This window comes from Aedes aegypti, chromosome 3, assembly GCF_002204515.2.
Source record: "Aedes aegypti strain LVP_AGWG chromosome 3, AaegL5.0 Primary Assembly, whole genome shotgun sequence".
NCBI classification, from domain to species: domain Eukaryota; kingdom Metazoa; phylum Arthropoda; class Insecta; order Diptera; family Culicidae; genus Aedes; species Aedes aegypti.
The window spans coordinates 255,541,854-255,563,747 of NC_035109.1; the positions used below are offsets into that span (position 1 = coordinate 255,541,854).

General features: G+C 39.9%; 2 protein-coding genes and 1 long non-coding RNA gene across 4 annotated transcripts in view; 2 read left to right on the forward strand and 1 right to left on the reverse strand.

Annotated features, from left to right (window-relative positions):
• LOC5569538 (tuberin) overlaps nt 1-15,464 on the reverse strand; it is a 46,862-nt gene extending 31,398 nt beyond the window's left edge. For both annotated transcript variants that reach the window (XM_021851080.1, XM_001652800.2), the window contains exons 1-2: nt 15,056-15,464; nt 4,100-5,007 (exon numbers count right to left, since the gene is read on the reverse strand). In XM_021851080.1, the coding sequence (XP_021706772.1) occupies nt 4,100-5,007; nt 15,056-15,131 (984 nt within the window). In that variant the 5' untranslated portion in view covers nt 15,132-15,464. The remainder of the gene's footprint in view (nt 1-4,099; nt 5,008-15,055) is intronic.
• LOC110678340 lies at nt 49-21,647 on the forward strand. Its single transcript, XR_002501513.1, has 2 exons — nt 49-161; nt 21,211-21,647. It is a non-coding gene; the product is annotated as an uncharacterized LOC110678340 (long non-coding RNA).
• Nucleotides 19,235-20,531, forward strand: LOC5569539 (viral IAP-associated factor homolog). The gene is made up of 2 exons (XM_001652801.2): nt 19,235-19,479; nt 19,568-20,531. Exons 1-2 carry the CDS (start codon nt 19,474-19,476, stop codon nt 20,258-20,260), a joined length of 699 nt encoding a protein of 232 aa, XP_001652851.2. The 5' UTR covers nt 19,235-19,473; the 3' UTR covers nt 20,261-20,531.
• Nucleotides 21,648-21,894: the final 247 nt, after the last annotated feature.

Genomic DNA, 21,894 nt, shown 5'->3' on the forward strand with positions numbered 1-21,894 from the left:
TTGTGTGTGCAACTTTAGTTCAAGTTTGTCATGGCTTTCTAAATACTACTTAATGTGCTAACGTTTGTGACAATCATTTAGAAAAATAAATAAGATAATATGCTAGAAATCCACATAATTCCCAAATACACGGTATTAGGCAACACACGGAATTAGAGCAGGTCACGGTACACAATGATGAAATCGCGATATTACGCATTTTTGTGTGCCGTGCGCCCAGTGGTGCATGTGTGCACCATACAAAATCCATCAAATTCAATGATTGCGAAACTAAATTGTGCATTTCTAAACTTATGTTAGAACAAATAAAGAGTAAATCAATTGGAAAATACTTTTGTTGCTACCGTGGGGATACATTCTCTTTGTTACATCAGGCTTCAAAATCATGTAATATTTTTCGACCGGTAAAACCCATTCCTTCATTGTTTATCGTAAAAAAGCATGTTAAATGTGTTGGCTTAACTAAAATAAGGCATTGAAGTGAAAGAGGAGATGTGTAATTATGAAGCAGCGTGAAAACAATTTACAGACTCTACAATTTACAGGCTCTACAGACACCATGGGCGGAAGAGGGTTAAATTACTCAATAAATGTTTGGAAGAACAACAGAAGTTATACCTGGATGAAATGCTAGAAATTTCTCACAGAAACCGTGGATGAATGCTTGAAGAAATCCATACCGAAATGACTGGAGGCATAATCGAAAAAAAAACTCAGGATCTTGTAGGGTTTATTTAAAAAATCCCCAAACGAATACCATCAAAAACTCTGGAATAAAACTTTGTAAACTTTCTTGGAAGAGCTCTTATGGGAATCTTTGGAAGAATTGGTGCAAAAATCCATAGAGAAAATCCTGGGATACTGGGTAATCCCTGTGGGATTTACTTGAGTGTTCGAGTACTCAAGGAGTTTTTGGAGCAATTCTTAAGAAATTCCTCTAAACATACCTTGAAAGGTTCCGAAAGGAATTTTAGGCGAAGTCCCGGGATAATTAGCGATGGAATATTTAAAGGATTCCTGGAAGAAAGTGCTTTAGAAAAAAAATCTATGGTATAAGCACTAGTAGATAAATTCCTGAAACCTTTTTATCGACAGAAACTTCTGGTAATTATAAGGAATAGTCGCGTTTTAGCGTTTCTGAAGATTTCTGACGTTTATAGTCTCTAAAGATTTCTTCGAGGCCTTTTGGAGCTTTTACAAGCCGAAAAGGGGAAAAAGTAACTTTAGAAACTATGTTGGCCGAACAGGAGAATGTAGAGACCTTGTATTAAAAATTAAGAATTGGCTTAAAATAGTAACCAAGTCTCCTAAAAAAGACGTGCTACCAGCTTAGAAGTACCTATCCAATAGGTATTGTAATATGGTGTGCAAGTCTCAAAATTACTCTTGGTTCTAGAAAAACGTACAGTGTTTGGCCGTCAATGCGAATACGACACCTCAAAATAGAAAAACGCCGGCTATTGAAAAAGTTCAGTGCTCACTGGTTGACGAACGAGAAGGACTCAGTGGTAGGGCTGATTTATATTGCCGCATCAAAGAATATCACTGTTCGTAGCACCTATTTCCTGCACAGCCTTCCCGAGCAAAGTCGAATGACAACCGCATAACATAGAAATAACGGCACGCTAGGTGGATTAAAATTCCACCGGGTTCTGAAATCCGTGAACTCGTCCTCGCTCGCGGCTTGAATCTGTTGCACGATCGAATTGCTTGCAGCTTGGAAGTTCATGCCATTGTTGGAGTGCAACAGCCACTGTCACCGGTCCGCAGTAGTCCGTGGTAGGTTCGGCGTGACATGTGACTCCGGAAGTGGAGCCATCCTGGGGTTCGTCGGGCGACACTTGTCCTTTTGGTACCAGATGCAGAATTTACCGATGCGCTTCATATCTGCTCGCAAGTTTACAATCCTGAAAAGCTGCCGGATCTCGTTTACGGCAGTTTCCACGTTCCCGTAGGCTACTCGTTGGTGGTGGTATACTCTAGCAGCTTGTGTCACAGGATGCTGCTTCGATAGAATTAACGGGAAACGCAGCTCGGAAGGTAACGACAATCCTCGCGCCGCTCTGCCGTCCATCCACAACACTCCATCGTCGTCCAGGAATGGACTCCCACTTGGTCAACGCATTAGCTACGTTGCACTTTATTGGCACCCAGCGCCACTTCGCCTGCCCTTAAGGGGGCAGGATCCGTCATCAATTTCGGAATCTTCAAAAGCAGTTTTTTCCATCAAAATCAAGAAAATTTACTAGAAAATGTGTTCACAGTATTCAATTGGGTCCTAAAATTTGTAATGAAATCTCGTTTTTATTTAATAACACGAAAAAGCATGTTACTGTAATTACTTAAGCAATTTTTCCCGCTCAAATAATGGCTATATCATGTATAAACTTTAATTTTAAAATTTGGTCCATAAATGAACCTTGACACTTTTGATCATGTTTGACGTTCGCTTAGTCGACAAAAACACCACAGGGGTTTTAGTTCGGCCACTGGGGTTGTTCCTATCTGACATTTCGTAAGGGACACGGAAAACAAAATACACCCAAAATTTGAGTTTAAGCCAAAGGATGTGACAAAATCTAATAAAAATGTTTTTGGGCTTAAATTAACGGGAAACATTAGAAAATTGAGTAAACATTTGTTTTTGGCCTAAACTTAAGCGTTTGGCACTAAAATTGGGACAGGGCTTTAGGACCCAATTCTCCAACCGCAACACAGTGAACACATTTTCATCGAATAATTTTCAGTTTTGAACAGAAAAACTGTTTTTGAAGTTTCGATGATGACGATGATTACGATGACGGAGCGTTGATCGTTAACGCCACGTACTGCTCATATCACAAGTGGTCGGAGTGGATCCACAAGACAGTCTTGGACCACATAACACGTTGCTTCACATCGAGGGAAAGTACGTCGACTACAGAATTGGCCAGTCTTGCTCCAAGGACTGCTGCCTGCAGCTCTAAGCGGGGGTAGGAGATAGGTGATCTAGCGGGGCCATCTTTGACTTTGACATCACGAGGGAACACAACGGCCAGTTTGTCGTCTCGATGCGGACGTAATCTGCTGCATCGTACGCGTCCTGGCTTGCGTCGACGAAAATGTGGAGCTGAAGGGTACTGTAGTTAAGGGTACGCCCTCCCTGGAAGAAATAACGGGAAATGCGAACGCCCTCACCCTCTGGAAATCTTCTGATCCAGTTGTTTCACTTCTCTACGCAATATCTGTCGATCGGCTGGTCCCACCCTCAATCACTTCGCCACAGATCTTGGATCAGCATCTTGCCATAAAACGTGAAGACGGACAGTAGCGCAAACAGGTAGAAAAAGCTTATTACGCAGCTCATAACGATCCTTTTCATCGGCAGCTGCTGGCCGTAGAGGAATGGCTCCAGATCGTCGCTCAACTTAGTGGAAAACGAAAACTCGTCGCTTGCCGGACTCCACACGATCCCCAATACGCGCTTGATGCCGGACTCCTTCGCTCAACCGGACGCACTGATCCGCTTTCTGTTCTCCCATCTCGACCAGAAACTCTTCGGAGTCTGAGACCCAGTGGCGGAGCTCGAAGTCGCCCTTGCAGTGGACGTGCCGAACTTTGCGGCCAATTTCACCATTAGTATCAGAAAGCTTAGAGAAAACTGAATAAGAAAGGCTACAAAAACTAGGTGAGCAATGGTATTTATTCTATGAAATGACCGATTTACTAAATCATATTCTACGATTTTGATATATATGACGAGTGCAATCAATGCAAACTTCATTTATTGTACAACAAAGAAACAAGTTTCCAACCGTTCATGTTTTCTCCGAGTCGATTGAAGAATATTTATTAATCAATTCAAGTGAAAACATCTGGCGGCCAGCTTGGATTTTGGCGCCATCTTGATTTTAAGTAGAGGATGAGTTTTTCACCTTGTTGGCTCTTAACATGTTGAACTCTCATGAGACACGCAAAAATGTTATTATTGTTGCGCTGTGTTATCATCTTCGTTCGTAAAAAGGGGAACAAAGAAAGAGTAATTGACCGTGTTAGATTTCCCGATAATTTAGATCCTGGAACAACATACAAACTTGCGAAATAGCGTGTAGGTACTTACATTCAGGAAGCTGGTCAGCACAATCGACGGTGAGCAGTTCAATATCGGCACGACACATCCACTAACGCCCCACAAACCGACGTTGGTGTGGAAAATAGCACCCCGGAGAAGAGCTTCATCGCGGTAGAACGTTTTGTCGTTCAGGATGTTGCACATTGTCAGCAGGGTCGCATGCCCCAGGGCCGTTCCGAAAAGGTTCTTCATGATTTTCCACGATGTTTGGCAAAAGGCTTCCCTGTTCACCGTACGGCAGAGGATCACAATGAACAGAGTCAACGTTTCATTGGGTATGATGGCATAGCAGATGAAGCAATCCAGAACCGATAGACATATGAGAATTGTTTGGGTGTCTTCTACTTTGCACGTTATGTCGAATATGTAGTTGACGATTCCGACCAAGAAGTTCTTCTCCAAGCTGGCCGCGTTGTATTTGACGAGGTTTACAATCAAATCCAGCAGCTGTATGATGTAGCTTACTTGCTCTATCTGCGGGATCCATTGCACGAGAAAGGAACCAATTTCCTTCTCAAAGTACTGAATGTTTTTCCCATTCTCAGTAAGACTTTTCAACATCTCCAGTCGATATTCAATATCCTCCGGTTCTTCGTGCGAAACAATCACCCGAAAAAATTGAGCCCTCATCATCTTCAGGTTGTCGTACTGCCCTTGAATCAGTTTGCAGTAGAAGTTGAGGGCAACATGCCTCTGTTCGGTAGACTTATTGCCCACGATAAGATCCTTAGTCCATTGCCACAGGAGCTGCACTGCATCCGCTTCCAGGCGATATTTCATCACATTGTCGCTGAAATCCTTCAAAGCCTTGCAACGCTGGCCAACAGGTGTTTCCGGCTGCAACTCTCGTTCCAACTCGGGGGATATCGGAAAATAGTTTGGATCATGGTGGGAAGCTAGAAACAAAAATTCATTTTAAACCCTATACTGAACTAAGTATATAATATAAGCAATCCCGTGCAGAAGTTTGTGTTCACTTCCTAAAAAACCTACAAAAGTGTTTTGCCCATATTTCTGGGAGATTCTGTAACATTCCCCAGAATTCCGCCAGAATCTCATTCCCCAGAATTTTTTGCCAGAATTCCATTCCCCAGAAAGCTGCTTGTATTTAGGTATATCCCTTTCTATTTTTTCATTTGCGTTTGTCACTGATGTTACAGGCTAAGGTATTCATGATTATTTTACATACCTACACCCTTCTTTCAGTAAATTCTATAACTTTACAAACTTTATTTGTTTTTGCACTGATTGACGATGCTGATTTACATAAAAATATTTGATATTATTAGTTCATTTGTTTGTGTGATCTAGGAGTTAATAATGGAAATATTGTACATACCCTTGATGACAATACTTCCCTGACCAGAAATATTATATTTTGAGCACCCTTTCGAAGCTATTCTATCCAGGTATCCGTTTACTGCTTACAATCCTGAAATTATTCTTATTGTGCATGCTCATGCATTATATTAGTGATGCTCATAATCATGCAACAGATAAGAAGGAGAGAAAGAGAGAATATAGGAACAGTGATTAGTAATGAGTTAATTATGAAGTTTTGTTAGAATTATAAACAATTAAACAGTAGTAATTAATAGCTTATAAAATGACTTTGCAGCATAGCTGAGCCTTTCGGATCGTAAGACCGATGTATACAAATAATTTGTTTCGAAATTGTCCGCGTGGTATTCTAGTGCCCCTCTAGACATACATACCGAATGCTCGCCATGAGCCTATGACCAACATTTGTATATGTATAGCCTTAGCTGATGTGGCTTTTCTAATAGGTAGTTCTTTCACTCATTGATTGTCTTCAAAACCTTGTCAAGTATGGAAAATTGATTTTCTTTTATGTATTACTATATTGAAGCTACATTGTACTTATTAAGTATTAGGTATTATTTTATGTTTTTATCACTATTGATATTATCAAGGCCAGAATTCCCAGTGAGTGAAGAATTTTATAGTACTAGAACACCATAGAAGATCGCGAAACATTACCTAATCATGGAACGGCTTTTTGCTCTATTATTTTAAGTAGATGCTATTGATCTCCCTTTGCCCCTATCCGCAACCCGGTGCACGCGCCCTGTTGGGTTTCGAAAACCTCGTAGAAGATTACAAACCGTCAATGGCTTTCCCAACTACTACCTCACATTGCACATTCAAGGGTCTGATTGTGCTCCTAACCCACCCTCAGTTCGTAATCTTCTCGCCAGCTTGAAATTATATTTTCCCGATGTGAAAGTAATTTTGATGAGTGATAGCCTAGTGCAGCCCAACTGCATAGTACACTTGTTTAACCAGAATCTTTAGGTCAGAAGATAAAATCTAAATTTTGTAATAAAAAGGTTGCCATTGCTTTGAAATTCACCCAAGATTTAATCAAAACTAATAACAACAGCGATCAATTATCAAAATTCATCGCTCCCTGGAAAATATAATCCCAAGCTCAGGGCTTAAACCCAAGTCACAGATAATTTCCGGAATCGGCTATAAAGTGGCCACTATATTAAGGAGTTTTAAGAAAAAACGCATTAGCGTAAACGTTTTAAGAAACGATTGAATAAGATAGCCATGGGTACTGCATTTGATTGATCCTACAAATGACCATTTACGGAGCCACGAGACGCCTTATATTAACGATAAAGTAGCAAATTTGTATCTTAACATCTAGGGTTTCAATGCTAGTAATGGACCCCTTAGTAGTTGAAATTCATTCTCGACGCATATACGTTTCGTGGAGTCTAACAACAAGTTCAATATTTTTACTTCATATATGACTATAGTACGCCTATGAAACATACAAAATCATACGATTTTTCCAGCGAGATATGCATTTGGAAAACTGTTATCTGAATGCTTATTATGGACCCTCCCGTGGTCCATAATAGGAATGTTTACAAATTTGACGTTTCCTATTATGGACCCTCCATTTGATTCCCATTTAATCCGGCACGCTGCCGACGTGCCTATTATGGACCCACCTGGAAATGCGTATTATGGACCCTCTTGTGTGGTTTCATTTACAAAACTGTTCAAATATCTGTATTTATGCGTCTTAAACCAAATGAGACTGCTGACTAACAATGCAATCAAAGTTCGCCCGGTGGATTTTTATAGGAATAAGGTTGTTTTGAGTGTTTATTTATTAGTGAACTATTATGTTTGATCTCTACTTTTAGAGAATTGGAACGGTTAAGTATCCGAAAAATCTATAGCAGGTTCTTCTGGGCATCAAGTCCGAATGGCCAAATCCGGTACATTCTAAACGGTGCAAACCTATTTATTTATAATGTTGAATAATAATGTATAATGTTGGAAATAAATAAAAATAACTTGGCATGTTCCCAAAAAAAATGTTCTTTTTTACTTGACTTGACCCAGTACAACTCCATCCACAGGAATATTTCCGAGTTTCTCGTAATGAGTTAATAAATGAACATCTTGCCATATGGTCTCCATACGGAACATTTTGTCTATATCGTCGGATAAAACATCATCGCTATAATTATTATCTTTATTAACAAGACTTTCAGCCCATGGATGTATATTGTAAACAAGTAATTTGTACATTTTTTTAGATTTGACGTAGAGTAGGATGTATTTGAATGTGCAGAATAGTGATGAATACCTATTTATTTTGCCGAATTTACATAATGTAGTTAATAAGTTTGGAGATGTATAAACATAATGATGATACTTCTTCTTCTTCTTCTTCTTTCTGGCGTTACGTCCCCACTGGGACAGAGCCTGCTTCTCAGCTTAGTGTTCTTATGAGCACTTCCACAGTTATTAACCGAGAGCTTACTATGCCAATGACCATTTTTGCATGCGTATATCGTGTGGCAGGTACGATGATACTTTATGCCCTGGGAAGTCGAGAAAATTTCCAACCCGAAAAGATCCTCGACCGGTGGGATTCGAACCCACGACCCTCAACTTGGTCTTGCTGAATAGCTGCGCGTTTACCGCTACGGCTATCTGGGCCCCATGATGATACTACGAAGGGCTTTCTTGTACTTGAAAACAACTTTCAAAATTTGTAAGGAGTTTCAAATAAATATATTGAACAAATTTTTTTTAACTTTGAAGTAGGTATTTAGTTTTTTGGGGAATGGTTAATTCTGGAGAATATGCACTGTTTTATTTTGTCGGTTTCATGCGCTTTTTGAATAGCGCCCAATTCGTTGATTTTAGCGATATAGTATGTTTGGAGAAGTTTCTTGGTATATTGAAGCGCATCTTTTGATGCATAAGTTTCGTGATTAATCCACCTAGCAAACGGGGAAAAACTGTTTTTACATAACATTAAGATAGATATATGATGTCTTCGGCAAAGTTGTAGAAGTGGTAATTTTGAACAATGTCGAAGACATGATTTTTCTATCTTTCATACTTTTTGAGATACATGCCGTTGTATGTGAATAATCCCTAAATATCATGATGATAATCTATATAAATAAAAAAGGAGTGGTGTTTGTATGTCACGAAATGCCTTACAAATGGGTCAACGGATTTGAATGATTCTTCCTCTGTTTTGTTCGTCAAGGGTTCCGACGTGTTTGTGTGTATAAAAATCCCAGGATATTCAACGGGAAAGTTGAAAAACGAGCGCGAACCAAACTATCATTTTATATGGGACGATCAAAAGCGTATTTCAACAGCCTACTTGATGGCAAGACGAAGTTTGCCGGGACCACTAGTTCAAAATAAAAAATCATATATTTTTTCCTAGTTTTTTATATTTTTTGTGTTTTCTACAAAGTTATGGATTAAAAATTATTTAAATATTTAATATTAAAAATTTAAATTCATTTCATAGTTCAAAACTTGTGCACATTTTGTTAAAAGTTACATAATTCTTGTACGACATTTTTCATGTCTTCTACAAAGTTGTTTAATATCTTAAAGCACGTGTTTTCGCTGAGCATCGCAACTTTCTATCTCTTAAAGTACTGCAACTACCGATCGCTATTGGTTTCATAAGGCTTATTTATTTGACGGTTAAAACGCATAGACTCTCATTGACAAAAGTTTTTATCGCCTGTCGGAAGGGAAGATATGGTAATTTCATCAAATAAGTAATAGTTCTAGAGAGATTCGCGATAAGGGCCTATCTGACAAATCAATAACAATGAGAAAATAATCAATGAAATTCTCATGTACAATTTTAAATCCCAATTGGAGAAAATATACTCAAACTTTAACCTTTTCACCTTAATACACATTTCATAAACCTAGTTTTAAAATCCTCATCAATACCACACACATCTCCTACAATTCCCCTAGCTATTTCGTACTCGAAAAATCTTTAAAGGTTTCGCCTTAAACGTACTCGAGAATGCCAGTATCGCCCAATGTTATGAGCCTATAATCGATATTATTTTCAGTGTCGCCTGTCACTTTGCGCCGTGTTTACATTCTGGTTTCAATTAAGCCCGCCATGTACGCCTTGTTTATTTTTTGTTTGCAGTGTCGCCGTTTACTCTCGCCGTGTTTTGATTTCGATTTCAGATGCGCCCATTACTTTGATAAACAAAAACACAGGCGTAATCAATAAAGTGTGTGGTTTTGCATGACGTGAAGTTTCGCCTTCTACAAATTTGCGTTTTTTGAATAGTTAAATTATCGATAGGGGAAAAGTTCAAGTGCAGTGAATAGACAATCAAGCCACAATTTCAACGCTATATTTTCTTAAATTGTGTACATTTTGTCAGTTTCGCCTGATTCGCGAATCTTTCTAGAGTTGTCTTCGCTATTTTGCACCAGAAGCAAATATTGTGCCCTAAAATGCCCTTTAAAAAAGAGTAATTTTTGAATAACTTCGAAACACTCCGGCAACACTGCGAACATCAAGTCGTGGTATTTTTTCGCTCCGGCAATTTAAACATTTTCCGGTGGAAAACCAACCAATTCCACCAAGTTTTCCTGTTCCCTTTGCGGGAACGCCGTCCGTGTCCGTTTTCCCGTGTTTTCGCGTATAGTTGCGGTTCAGTTACCAAGTTTTTGTGTTTTTCATTAATTCGCTTGACATAACCTATTTTCGAGAACTCGGTAGCTCGCGCTGTGAAATTCTCGGAAAACGTCAGCCCTAGTGATTTCATATCATGGTCAAAGACATCTGTTCGACCTGTGGACAAGAAAATCCACCAGCAAAGCGAAGATGCAAGAAAGCAAAGAGGTCAGCAATTGGATGGGTATGCTGTGATGGCTGCTGCAAATGGTTTCACGGAGTTTGCGTTTGCATCGGAAATGAGCTCTTGGCGGAGGCTGGCAACTTTTGGTTTTTTTGCGAGGAGTGCGCCGTCAAAGGAAGTCTGATTTGGAAGCAAGCCACCAACACAGCGACAGTCAACACAGTCAGCTTATCTAAGACCTCTAAGACAGAGGAACAGATTGCGGAACTATCAAATCGCATCAATCAACTTCAGATTGAGCTGGACTCTCTCAAAGTCCTACACAAGAGAAATATTGACCGACTACAGTGCAAACTAAACGAAGTGATACAGCTAGACGAAAAATACACTTCGCACAAAAAAGCGCTAATCCAGATCGATGAAAAGGCACAAATTTGTACTCAGTCGGTGAATCGATTTCGTATTTCGATCAACAAAGTGCCATTTCGTCAGGGTGAAAACGTATGGAACCTCGTGCGAAACTTCCTTGATTTCCTCGAAGCTACAGATGCGATGCAGCAAGTAACAAAATGCTTTCGTCTCGACGGTGGGAAATCAAAGTGGTCAGATCGCACGCTCACTCCCGCAATCATCGTCGTCTTTAGTTCTGTCAACGCAAAGGAAGACGTGCTACGACGCTACTTTGAGAAGCACAAAACAGCGAAGCTAAGTTCACTAAAAGCTGGATTTTCTCTTGAATACCGCTTTACTGTGAACGAAGTGCTGTCTATCCAAACTTTCAGAATCCGCAATCTTGCTCTTCGGATGAAAATCAAACGCCAACTTTCATCCGTGTACGTAAAAAATGATCGAGTATCGGTCAAGCTTCCAGGACAAATGCGTTACACTCCCATAAAAGAGATACGCATCATCTTCTTTCGCTGGTCGGACCCGAACCTGCTGGAAACGAGTCCTCGGTATTTTTCGATGCCGAATCCTCAGGTTTCGCTTCCTCTCAACAATAACATCTTTCTCCACTACCTCGCTGACGTAACCTACACCGAATATGACTACCTACTTGAACAAACTTCGGATCGGACATCTAAATGTCCGAGGGTTAGAGCGCCACATAGATGGCGTAAAAATCATGCTTGATCAGACTTATCATTTCTTTGGACTGTCAGAAACCAAGCTTAAAGGTTCTGCCCCCCTAGGACCAATTCGCATTCCCGGTTTCAACTTTATACGACATTCATTGCCAGCTGGACGTGGTCGTGGTGCAAAAACATGTGGAGGTGTTGGGCTTTACATTCGTAAAGGAATCAAGGCCACACCCATTCTCAAGTCTACCTTTGATCCCAGTCAACCCATCGCCAATCGAGTCGAATACCTGGCTGTAAAAGCAAAAATCAGCAACCTGAACATCTGCATAGTTGTCCTCTACAACGCAACAGCCTGTAATCAACAATTTTCACAGTGCTATGAGCGCCTCCTGCTCGATTTACAGGACTTCGAAATCGATCGTCTCTTTGTGATTAACGATTTCAATATTAATGTAGCGGCCACGCAATCTATTCCGAACTATGAGGCACTCAACCGAGTTAACCACATCTTCGACTTGACACTGCTTCCCACGTCATCTACTCGGATCACCGAACACAGTTCAACGACTATTGATCTAATGATCACTAGCTCTCCAGAAACGATTATCACCAGCAAAACCTCATGTGCCAGCACTATTTCCGACCACGAAGCAATTTTCCTCATCGCTAACGTTAAGGTCCTTAAACCTCCGCCACAACGAATCAAAATACGTTACCTACGGCGCATCGATCCGCTTCGACTACAAGCTGACTTCGTAAGCAGGGATATGACCAACTTCTATCAGTGTGAGGACATCGACGTTAAGACGGAAATACTAACAACGGAACTACGTACGCTCCTCGACAATCATGCACCAGAGAAAACCATAACCGTCCGTGACAAGCGAACGCCATGGATGACCAACGCAATCGAAGAAGCTGTTAAGACCAGGGATTTGGCTTACTCATTGTATGCTAGAAACCCTAACAGGAAGAAGGGGGATCCACAGTGGAACGACTATCAGCAAAAACGCAGCAGAACTGCTACACTCATTTCTGCGGCTAAAAAACGATATGGCGAAAAGTATTTCGATCCCAATCTACCCGCACAACAGCTTTGGAATAATCTTCGCCGAGAGGGAGTCCATAACAACAGTCGAAAAGATTGCAGCAATGGTGATTTAGATGTTGACGGGATGAATGTGTTCTTCGCCGAAGGGCATCGCCAACTTGGAAACGACACCGGGCAGCCACAGCATCTCTCGGCGCAAATCAGCAGATACACCACCCAGAACTTTCCAGTTAGGGAAGTTAATGCTCCGTTCGATTTTCAAGCTGTGAATGTTAACGAAGTTAACAAATATATGCACCAAATAACATCTAACGCAGTTGGTAGTGACGAGATCCCCATATCCTTCATAAAAATGGTTTCGCCTTTTGTGTTGCCATTACTGGTAGACCTTTTCAATAAAATCATCGCCTCCCAAGTGTTTCCCAAGATTTGGAAAAATGCTATCGTGCACCCAATTCCAAAGATCTCTCTTCCAGAGGCACACAAAGACTTCAGACCAATAAGTGTTCTGCCAGCTGTGTCTAAAATTCTGGAAAAAATCTTGCTCGCTCAGATTACTGAGCATCTCAATTCTTCCGAGCCATCAATGCTAGCGACGAATCAGAGCGGCTATCGCAAACGTCACAGTACAACAACCACCCTCGCTAAGGTTTCTCACGACGTATTGGTCGGGCTAGATGGAAGGCAGTGCACAGTGATGGTTTTGGTTGATTTTTCACTAGCCTTCAATTCAGTACTTCATCCTCTGCTGCACAGCAAGCTTCGCAACGAATTCAGTTTTTCGACAACTGCTTGCAACTTGGTGCAATCATTCCTCGGCCAGAGGAGCCAAGTGGTCAAAATGGGAGACAATGTTTCCAGCGCACGAACTCTCCTGGAAGGCACCCCACAAGGATCGTGTCTCAGCTCCCTGCTCTTCAGCTTATATGTGAACAGCCTACCTTCGGTCTTGATGTGCCACTACCAACTCTACGCGGACGATCTGCAAATCTACACCACTGGTCCAACGGAGGATCTCCATCTACTAATTCAAGAAATCAACAGAGACCTTCATGCGATTGAACGATGGGCAGCAGGAAACGGCCTACACCCCAATCCCAAAAAGACGCAAGCGATAATATTTAGCAGAGAAGAACTTCCACCTAACGTTGATATCATTTACTGTGGTGAAGCAATTCAATTATCAGAATTGGTAACAAACCTAGGCTTGCAATTGGACAGCAAATTCAGTTGGTCACAACAGGTAAACGCAATCACGTCTAAAGTATTCAACTCAGTAAGAGTCATGAAACGTTTTTCACCTGTGTTACCTTTGCCCACGCGAAGAAAATTGATCCAAGCGGTTGTGATGCCGATCCTCACCTACGGTGATGTAGTATTCTACCCTGGACTTACGAACCTGCAAAAACAACAACTTCATCGATGTTTCAAAGCTGCAATTCGCTTCGTCTATGGTCTACGGCGTAGGGACTCGACGCAAGCCTTCAGAAACACAATCACTGGTTGCGATCTTCAACAATACTATCACCTACGAGTATGCTGCTTTATGAGACTAGGATACCATGGACAGCTGCCTGAGTATCTTCAACAGCATATGCAACGAGGACAAATGGAACGAGCTAGAACCTTCGTAACTCCACGGTATTCTTCGATCGCTAGAAAGAGTATACTTGTGAGTGGCATCTCCCAGTGGAATAATCTCCCCTTTGCACTTCGAACGATGCCATCAGCAACAAGCTTCAAGGAAGCTTTGAAGCAGCGTACGCATAGTAATTAAGGAAGCAAACACTTTATTTTCATTATTATGTTGAAAGCTTTGTTATCCAATGTAATTTAATCCTAAAATTGTTTTCCTTGACTTGAGCAAATGTTTGTATAAACAGCAAGTTATCGTACACAATAGCTAACAATAAATACAATAAATACAATAAAAATACAAAAATAGCTTGACGATATGTTCAGCAAAAACACAAGTTTTTATGTAACAAAAACTTTGTGAAAAACACAAAATGTTAAAAATCTTGGAAAAAAGTTATGATTTTTTCGGGTAATTTGCATACAACGGCATTTAAAGTTAACTCTCTCTTACTCGATATCGAGTTAGAGAACCATAGTAAAAGTTGGTTTTCATGGCTACCTCGATGGTCCCTTGGATCGCATTTGCACTGGTTTTGTGTTCTGTAACTCGATACCTCCCTAACTCGATGGTTCCTACAATATCGAGTTATGGAGAGTTGACTGTATCTCAAAAAGTATAAAAAATAGAAAAATCACATCTTCGGCAAATTTATTTCAAATTCGACGAAGACACTATATGTCTATCTATATGCTATGAACAATAGTTTTAAATTTCTAAGTTAGAATTTCTCCCCAAAATATTTGACCGGTTTTAAATTTTGGTCAATCAAATGCTGCAAAATAGCAATGTTTTCTCAGTGTAATTTTTGAAAAATGTCGCAACCTCAAGAATTTTTACTTGAAAGCAAATTATACAAAAAAAAAAGGTTTCGCAAAAATACCTACGAAGCAAGAACACATTTCCTTTCGAATGAACCAGATTTTTTATTAGATTTGTAATCCCAGAGATATGGACAAAACACTTCTGTATGTGTTTTAGGGAGTGACCCCAAACTTTTGTACGGGAGTGTATAGAATATGAATAGTTCCTTACCATCAACACTTTTGCTAGTGCGCGACAAGTACTGCTTTAGCTTGGACAGAAATTTATCCTTATCCTTGCCGCTCATGTTTCCGAGTCCTGCTTTCAGCTAACAGGCAGCCGAATAGATCACAATCGAAGAAAATATGGAAGCAGCCGAAAATCGGGAACAGAGCTTCAACGACCAGTTCAATTCTATTTTTCATCAGTATCACTCATATTAAACCTAATCAAAATATCAACAACCGTTTCCAAAGTATTCAGCGAAGCAATAGAAAGGCCAATAGTTGCAAAACATATAGTATTTTCACACTTTTTCGTGAAAAAAGCACTGAAAAAAGTTGTTTTTGTGGCCGAAATATTCTTGTGATGGTGAACAATCTATTTTTAAAACACACAGCTGTGAAAAATTGTGCCACTGACGGATAAACGTTAAGCTCAGGACCTACACTGGACGACATCACCAGCCTTGAACTGAATGATTGTCGCTTTGCTTCATCCAAGCACCGCAAGAGAAATAAACGATCAATCAGGCGCAGCAATAGGCCTTTTCATGTGACAGATCCGTCTATGCATTTGTTTACATCGGTGGAGGACCGGTGCTAACACGGGCCTGTCATTTTCATAGAAGAACTGTCAAAGTGCTTCCCGATCAGCTGATTTGAGACGTCATATGAATAGGCCTATACTCCACTGCACTGTGACGTCACGCATCAATTTTGACAGGTACTGGTCCTGTTGTTTACAGTTTGGACTTAGTACTTTTTTCGAATCATTCTTAATTTCGTGAAAGTTTGCTGCGAGGAGAGGTCAAATCCACTGCAGATACCCACGGATCGTATTATTCTATCTTCCTACCGTGAAAAATCGTTACAATCAGCAAGCTGGTGATAGAAATGCGAAGATGAAAAAATGATGAAAAAAACGACTTAGTCCGAAACGTAAACAACAGGACCAGCAGCTGTCAAATAAGTGAGGTTAGGCTCGTCATATGCAGCGCTCTTTAGCTGCTCTGAAATGTTTTGATTTTGTAGGGGATTTTTACGTTTATTGATATTGTTGTTTACTAATCACATGGCAGAATGAAAGATAGAGCATAAATATTGTGCAATTGTTTATTGCACGGTGACGTCATCAGAAAATCGCTCTCTTTCCCTTCTTTGGAAAGTCTGAAAACAACGGTGCCAGTACCTGTCAAAGTTGACAGGTACTGGCACCATTGTTTTTAAGTTTTCTTGAAGAGCGAAAGAGAGATAATGGATCATTGAATGTAGTTTTTGTCAGTGCTCACCGCATCAAAACAAAGGAGCCACTGCATATGGGATTTAACATTGTGACAGCATTGCTGTTCTGTCAAATACACAAGGCTACGGTGGCGCTATCTATGCTTTCCATAGCGGCCGTTTTTGTTATTTTAATGATCCATTTCGCCGTGAAATGCCTAATACGGCACTGCAGTTGGCAGTTCTTCTTTGGAAATGACAATCCCGTGTATGTACCGGTCCTCCATCTATGTAAACAACATGCCCACATAGATAAATACAGTTCGTCATTTGTTCCGTACAGTATATATTAAATAAGCACATTTTCCGTATTCTCAACTTCCCAATATTATGCGTGGCGCGAAAAATTCTCGCGCCGGTGATCTTAAAAAACGCTTGTAGATGCTCGCAGTTACTTCAGATCGTTTTGGTCAAGGTATTTAGAAGGGAGGTAGTTCGATGTGTCAAACAGAGCATTCCACCATATTGGAGAAAAAGGTGACAGCTGGTTAGTTATGCTCAAGTAGGTCAGCAAGCCATGAAACTAAAAGATATTTCCCCTCAATTCATTTTGTTTTCGAAAACGTCAGTTGTGTTTTCAGTTGTTTGAAATTTTCTGGAACGCTTCCAAAGTATACACTCAGCATCATGCCAATCTCGAATTACAAAACAACTGCGATTGACAGTGGATTTTCACCACGCAGGAGTTGTACGGGAAAAGATTAAGCTTAACAAAACACAAGAGCTTATTCACAAATCTCATAACGCTGAAGGGGATGGGTAGGTGTCCTAAAGTTGTTACGGCTCATACAAAAACAGTGGAAATATCATACAAGAAAACACCCACCCACCCATCTACCTGTTACGATTAGTTTTGTTTGCTTAAAATAAAAATAATGGTTAGTAAATGGCATCGTCAATAATTTCATAACTCTCCTCATCCCTTGATCAGCCGATTCTCTTACTATCGTCGACCATCGCCATATACCTACAGGTTACAGCCTCCATTTAATACTTCTGCGGTTATCCTGGCCAGTCCCCTGCAAGAAAGCAACTCTAAACTGGGTATTTTGCTCCGTAGAATTCATTGTTAATCTGAAAATAGTAAAATTAGAATAATATCAAAGAATATCAAATAACTTACTTGGTGCTTTGAGATTTTTTCTCATTACCAAAGCACTAATATCAATAATAAACAATCCTATAGAAACGATAGCAACCACAGGCAACCACTAGAGGGGAAAATCACATCAACGAACTCGCCAGCTGGCCGACCGGCCAGATGTCATTTTCTACTCCCCACTGTTTACCACTCCCCGCATCCACTGACTGCTTAGATTGCTGTACCTTTCTTCAATATACCTTGGTTTTGGTGTCTTCTGCGCATAATCACGCAGAAGACAACAAAACGTTTTGTAGTAGCCGCTACGCGCATTTTAAGAAGTTCTCAAGATCGGCGTCGCGATAATCGCGCAATGCACACGCAGCGAACTGAACTATCGAAATTCATACATTTTGCCTTATGAAAGGTACAACGATTATTGTAATGCGAGCGCTTTATGTACCCTTCCAGCATCACTCCACATCAAGGCGTCGATAGGCGCGTGGTATACACTCAGGCAAATGGTTTATCGAAATACATAAGAATCCCTTATGAAAATTCGCCACAGAGAATCGGGTTGAAATTCATAAATTTGTCTTACACGCAGCGAACTGGACTATCGAAATTCATACATTTTGCCTTATGAAAGGTGGAACGATTATTGCAATGCGAGCGCTTTATATACGCACGGGCCTATCGGTCGCAAGGTTCTTGGTTCGATTCCAGGTTGCCGCGAAAACATTTTTTGTTTCCAAATTTTGGTTTCATAAGGCAAATTTATGAATTTCAACCCGATTCCTTGTGGCGAATTTCCATAAGGGGTTCTTATGAATTTCGATAGTCCATTTGTCTGAGTGCAGTATTAAACATTGCCGATCATGGGCCGATATAAATCTAGAGAGATTCGCGATAAGGGCCTATCTGACAAATCAATAACAATGAGAAAATAATCAATGAAATTCTCATGTACAATTTTAAATCCCAATTGGAGAAAATATACTCAAACTTTAACCTTTTCACCTTAATACACATTTCATAAACCTAGTTTTAAAATCCTTATCAATACCACACACATCTCCTACAATTCCCCTAGCTATTTCGTACTCGAAAAATCTTTAAAGGTTTCGCCTTAAACGTACTCGAGAATGCCAGTATCGCCCAATGTTATGAGCCTATAATCGATATTATTTTCAGTGTCGCCTGTCACTTTGCGCCGTGTTTACATTCTGGTTCAATTAAGCCCGCCATGTACGCCTTGTTTATTTTTTGTTTGCAGTGTCGCCGTTTACTCTCGCCGTGTTTTGATTTCGATTTCAGATGCGCCCATTACTTTGATAAACAAAAACACAGGCGTAATCAATAAAGTGTGTGGTTTTGCATGACGTGAAGTTTCGCCTTCTACAAATTTGCGTTTTTTGAATAGTTAAATTATCGATAGGGGAAAAGTTCAAGTGCAGTGAATAGACAATCAAGCCACAATTTCAACGCTATATTTTCTTAAATTGTGTACATTTTGTCAGTTTCGCCTGATTCGCGAATCTTTCTAGAAATGCGATGTTGTTCTTCGCTCGCTTTGAAATCAAATGAGAACGATGTTCTGCAATAGGCCTTTTCATGTGACAGATCCGTCTATGCATTTGTTTACATCGGTGGAGGACCGGTGCTAACACGGGCCTGTCATTTTCATAGAACAACTGTCAAAGTGCTTCCCGATCAGCTGATTTGAGACGTCATGTGAATAGGCCTATGCCTGCCCATAGCAAATCCCATACCTAATCACACTGTGGGACGTTTTGAAAAGTTATGTGAGCGAGTTTCTGACAAACAGACCCAAACATCTGCCGAAGACGTAAAAATGGTAAAAAAATAGTCATGTCACATGAAATAGATCTAAAATCTTCATTCGTGCACAAGTTTCAAGTTTTTTCAATCGAAGGAAAAGTTGAATTATTTTGGTGCATTAGTCATTGAATAACTGTACAACTTATAAATTAAGGTTCAAGTGACTATTTGGCACGCATTTGTCAATATATAGTGCAACTGTGTTGCAATAAATTAAAGTTAAAATGCAGGTAAAATATTCCATGTGCATCTGTGTCTTAATACATTACCTTATAAGGATGAAATGATCAACAAGGTTGATATCGTTCTTGATACTAGGACCCCAATGAGGACACCGAATGGAATGATGTACTGCGAGCCAAGGGAATCCTTCCTCCGAAGAAGGAGAAGGAAATCACTGAGGATGACATTATCGGAATGATTGAGAACACCATCGAACAGAAGCAGAACCAAAGCAAAAACCTCTCAAACATGGGTTTAGATGAACTAGACGAACTGGAAGACTCTGAGGATGAAGCGGTATTACTCGAGTATCGCCAGAAAAGAATAGCCGAAATGCAAGCTATGGCACAGAAGGCTAAATTTGGAACAGTGATGGAAATTTCCGGACAGGATTACGTTCAAGAAGTGACAAAGGCGGGATCAGAGATCTATGTGGTGTTGCATTTATATAGCCGCGGTGTCCCATTTTGTACGTTGATAAATCAGCATCTGAGTCAACTGGCCATGAGGTTTCCGGCGACGAAGTTCATCAAAGCTATTGCCACGACTTGCATTCCCAACTATCCAGAACGCAATCTGCCGACGATCTTCATCTACTACGAGGGACAAATGAAGAAACAATTCGTGGGATCGGTCGAACTAGGAGGCCCTAATCTAAGCTGTGAAGAATTGGAGTACATGCTGGGACAGGCCAAGGCGATCGATACGACAATTACGGAGGATCCTCGCAAAGCAAGAGCCGTGAAGGACAAGATGTTTGCAGACTTGGCCGATAGTAACGATTGGTGATCTGTTCAACACAGAGCGCTTACGGCATGGCGAAAAGCTTATTTTTTGTTGCTTTCCTTCGAACCTTGGACTCGGTTTAATCATCTCGCTTCAAAATCAAACACCAAATAATTTTTCATACAAATGCAATAAACATTTATACATTTTACGTTATTTATACGATCAATTAAGATTCTTACCGTCGTGGCGTCACATCTTGGAACCTATTTAAAATATATTGTAATTTTTTACATGATACGAATACATAACGTAAAATTTTGTAAAAACTTGAGTCTCATTTCCAATTATGTTACAATTAATGAGCTTAGTGTTATTTTTTTTTTATACCGTGACATGCTCTATTACCGTGAGGTTAAAAAAACTCAAGTTTCAATCGATCAGATAAAAATAACGTATGATTATTTTCAAGTCTTTCATGTTTTATATAGTAGACCGTTTTATATGCATTCCATAAAAAATATGATTTGAACCATTTTGAAAATTTTAACCATAGTTACAGTTGATGTTGTTAAACATACCAGTGTTCCGAATACCGTGCATCTGACCCCGACTGCCGGGTCATATTTTAAAACATCTCGCAATTGAACGAACGAAGCGCATCAAAAATAAAACTTTTGTATCAAACAATGCATTGAGGTTTGCATGATTGATTCGGGAAATAAAATATATGTTTCACTTCGCCATTTTGGAATTATAACTGAAACACGGTATTTGGAACACATAAGCAACCGTGCCCTAATACCGTGTGTTGGCACCAGGCGATTACATTCTAACATTATTTTTGTTTGTTTGTGTGTGCAACTTTAGTTCAAGTTTGTAATGGCTTTCTAAATACTACTTAATGTGCTAACGTTTGTGACAATCATTTAGAAAAATAAATAAGATAATATGCTAGAAATCCACATAATTCCCAAATACACGGTATTAGGCAACACACGGAATTAGAGCAGGTCACGGTATGTGTCCTACCCGTCTCAATTATGGAAGCGCTTCATCGAATGATGATGCGATTCCATACTATTGTCGGATAGTGATTTTTTCCACCATTCCTTCCTCCAATATGCCTATTCAGCTGCACTTTTGACGAATAGCTATGGATCAGGACTGATAGCGACTGTCTTATTACTAGGTTACAGATATTACTAGGATTTCTCACAAGAATTAAATTTACAACATCTTCAAGAATTCAACCAGATTTTTAAGGATATCTACAGAAATACTACAGAGATGATTCCATGGATTTCCCCTAAAATTTTGATTCAGAATTTCTTTAAGATTTCAATAAGAAATTTCCAACGATACCGATACCAACGATCCGATTTAAAAGGATTGTTCTTACTTAGCAAGTATTTGTAATAAATAAAATACCTTCAGAAATTGCTTCCGAGATTCCTCTCCTTCAGTTTTTTTTCCACAAGTCCTTTGTGACATTTCCCAAAGAATAATTCGCAACCTTACAAAAGGACCTATCTAACATTGAGAGGCTCTCTTTATTTACTTTTTTTAATCAATAACTGAGTCACATTGACCTCTTCTGTTGTGTTTTCTGTATGAAACGCTAGTAAAGGAAATTGCCTTTCGATCTATTGTGAAAAACTTCCCAAAAGCTTTAGTATTCCACTGTTATGATCGAA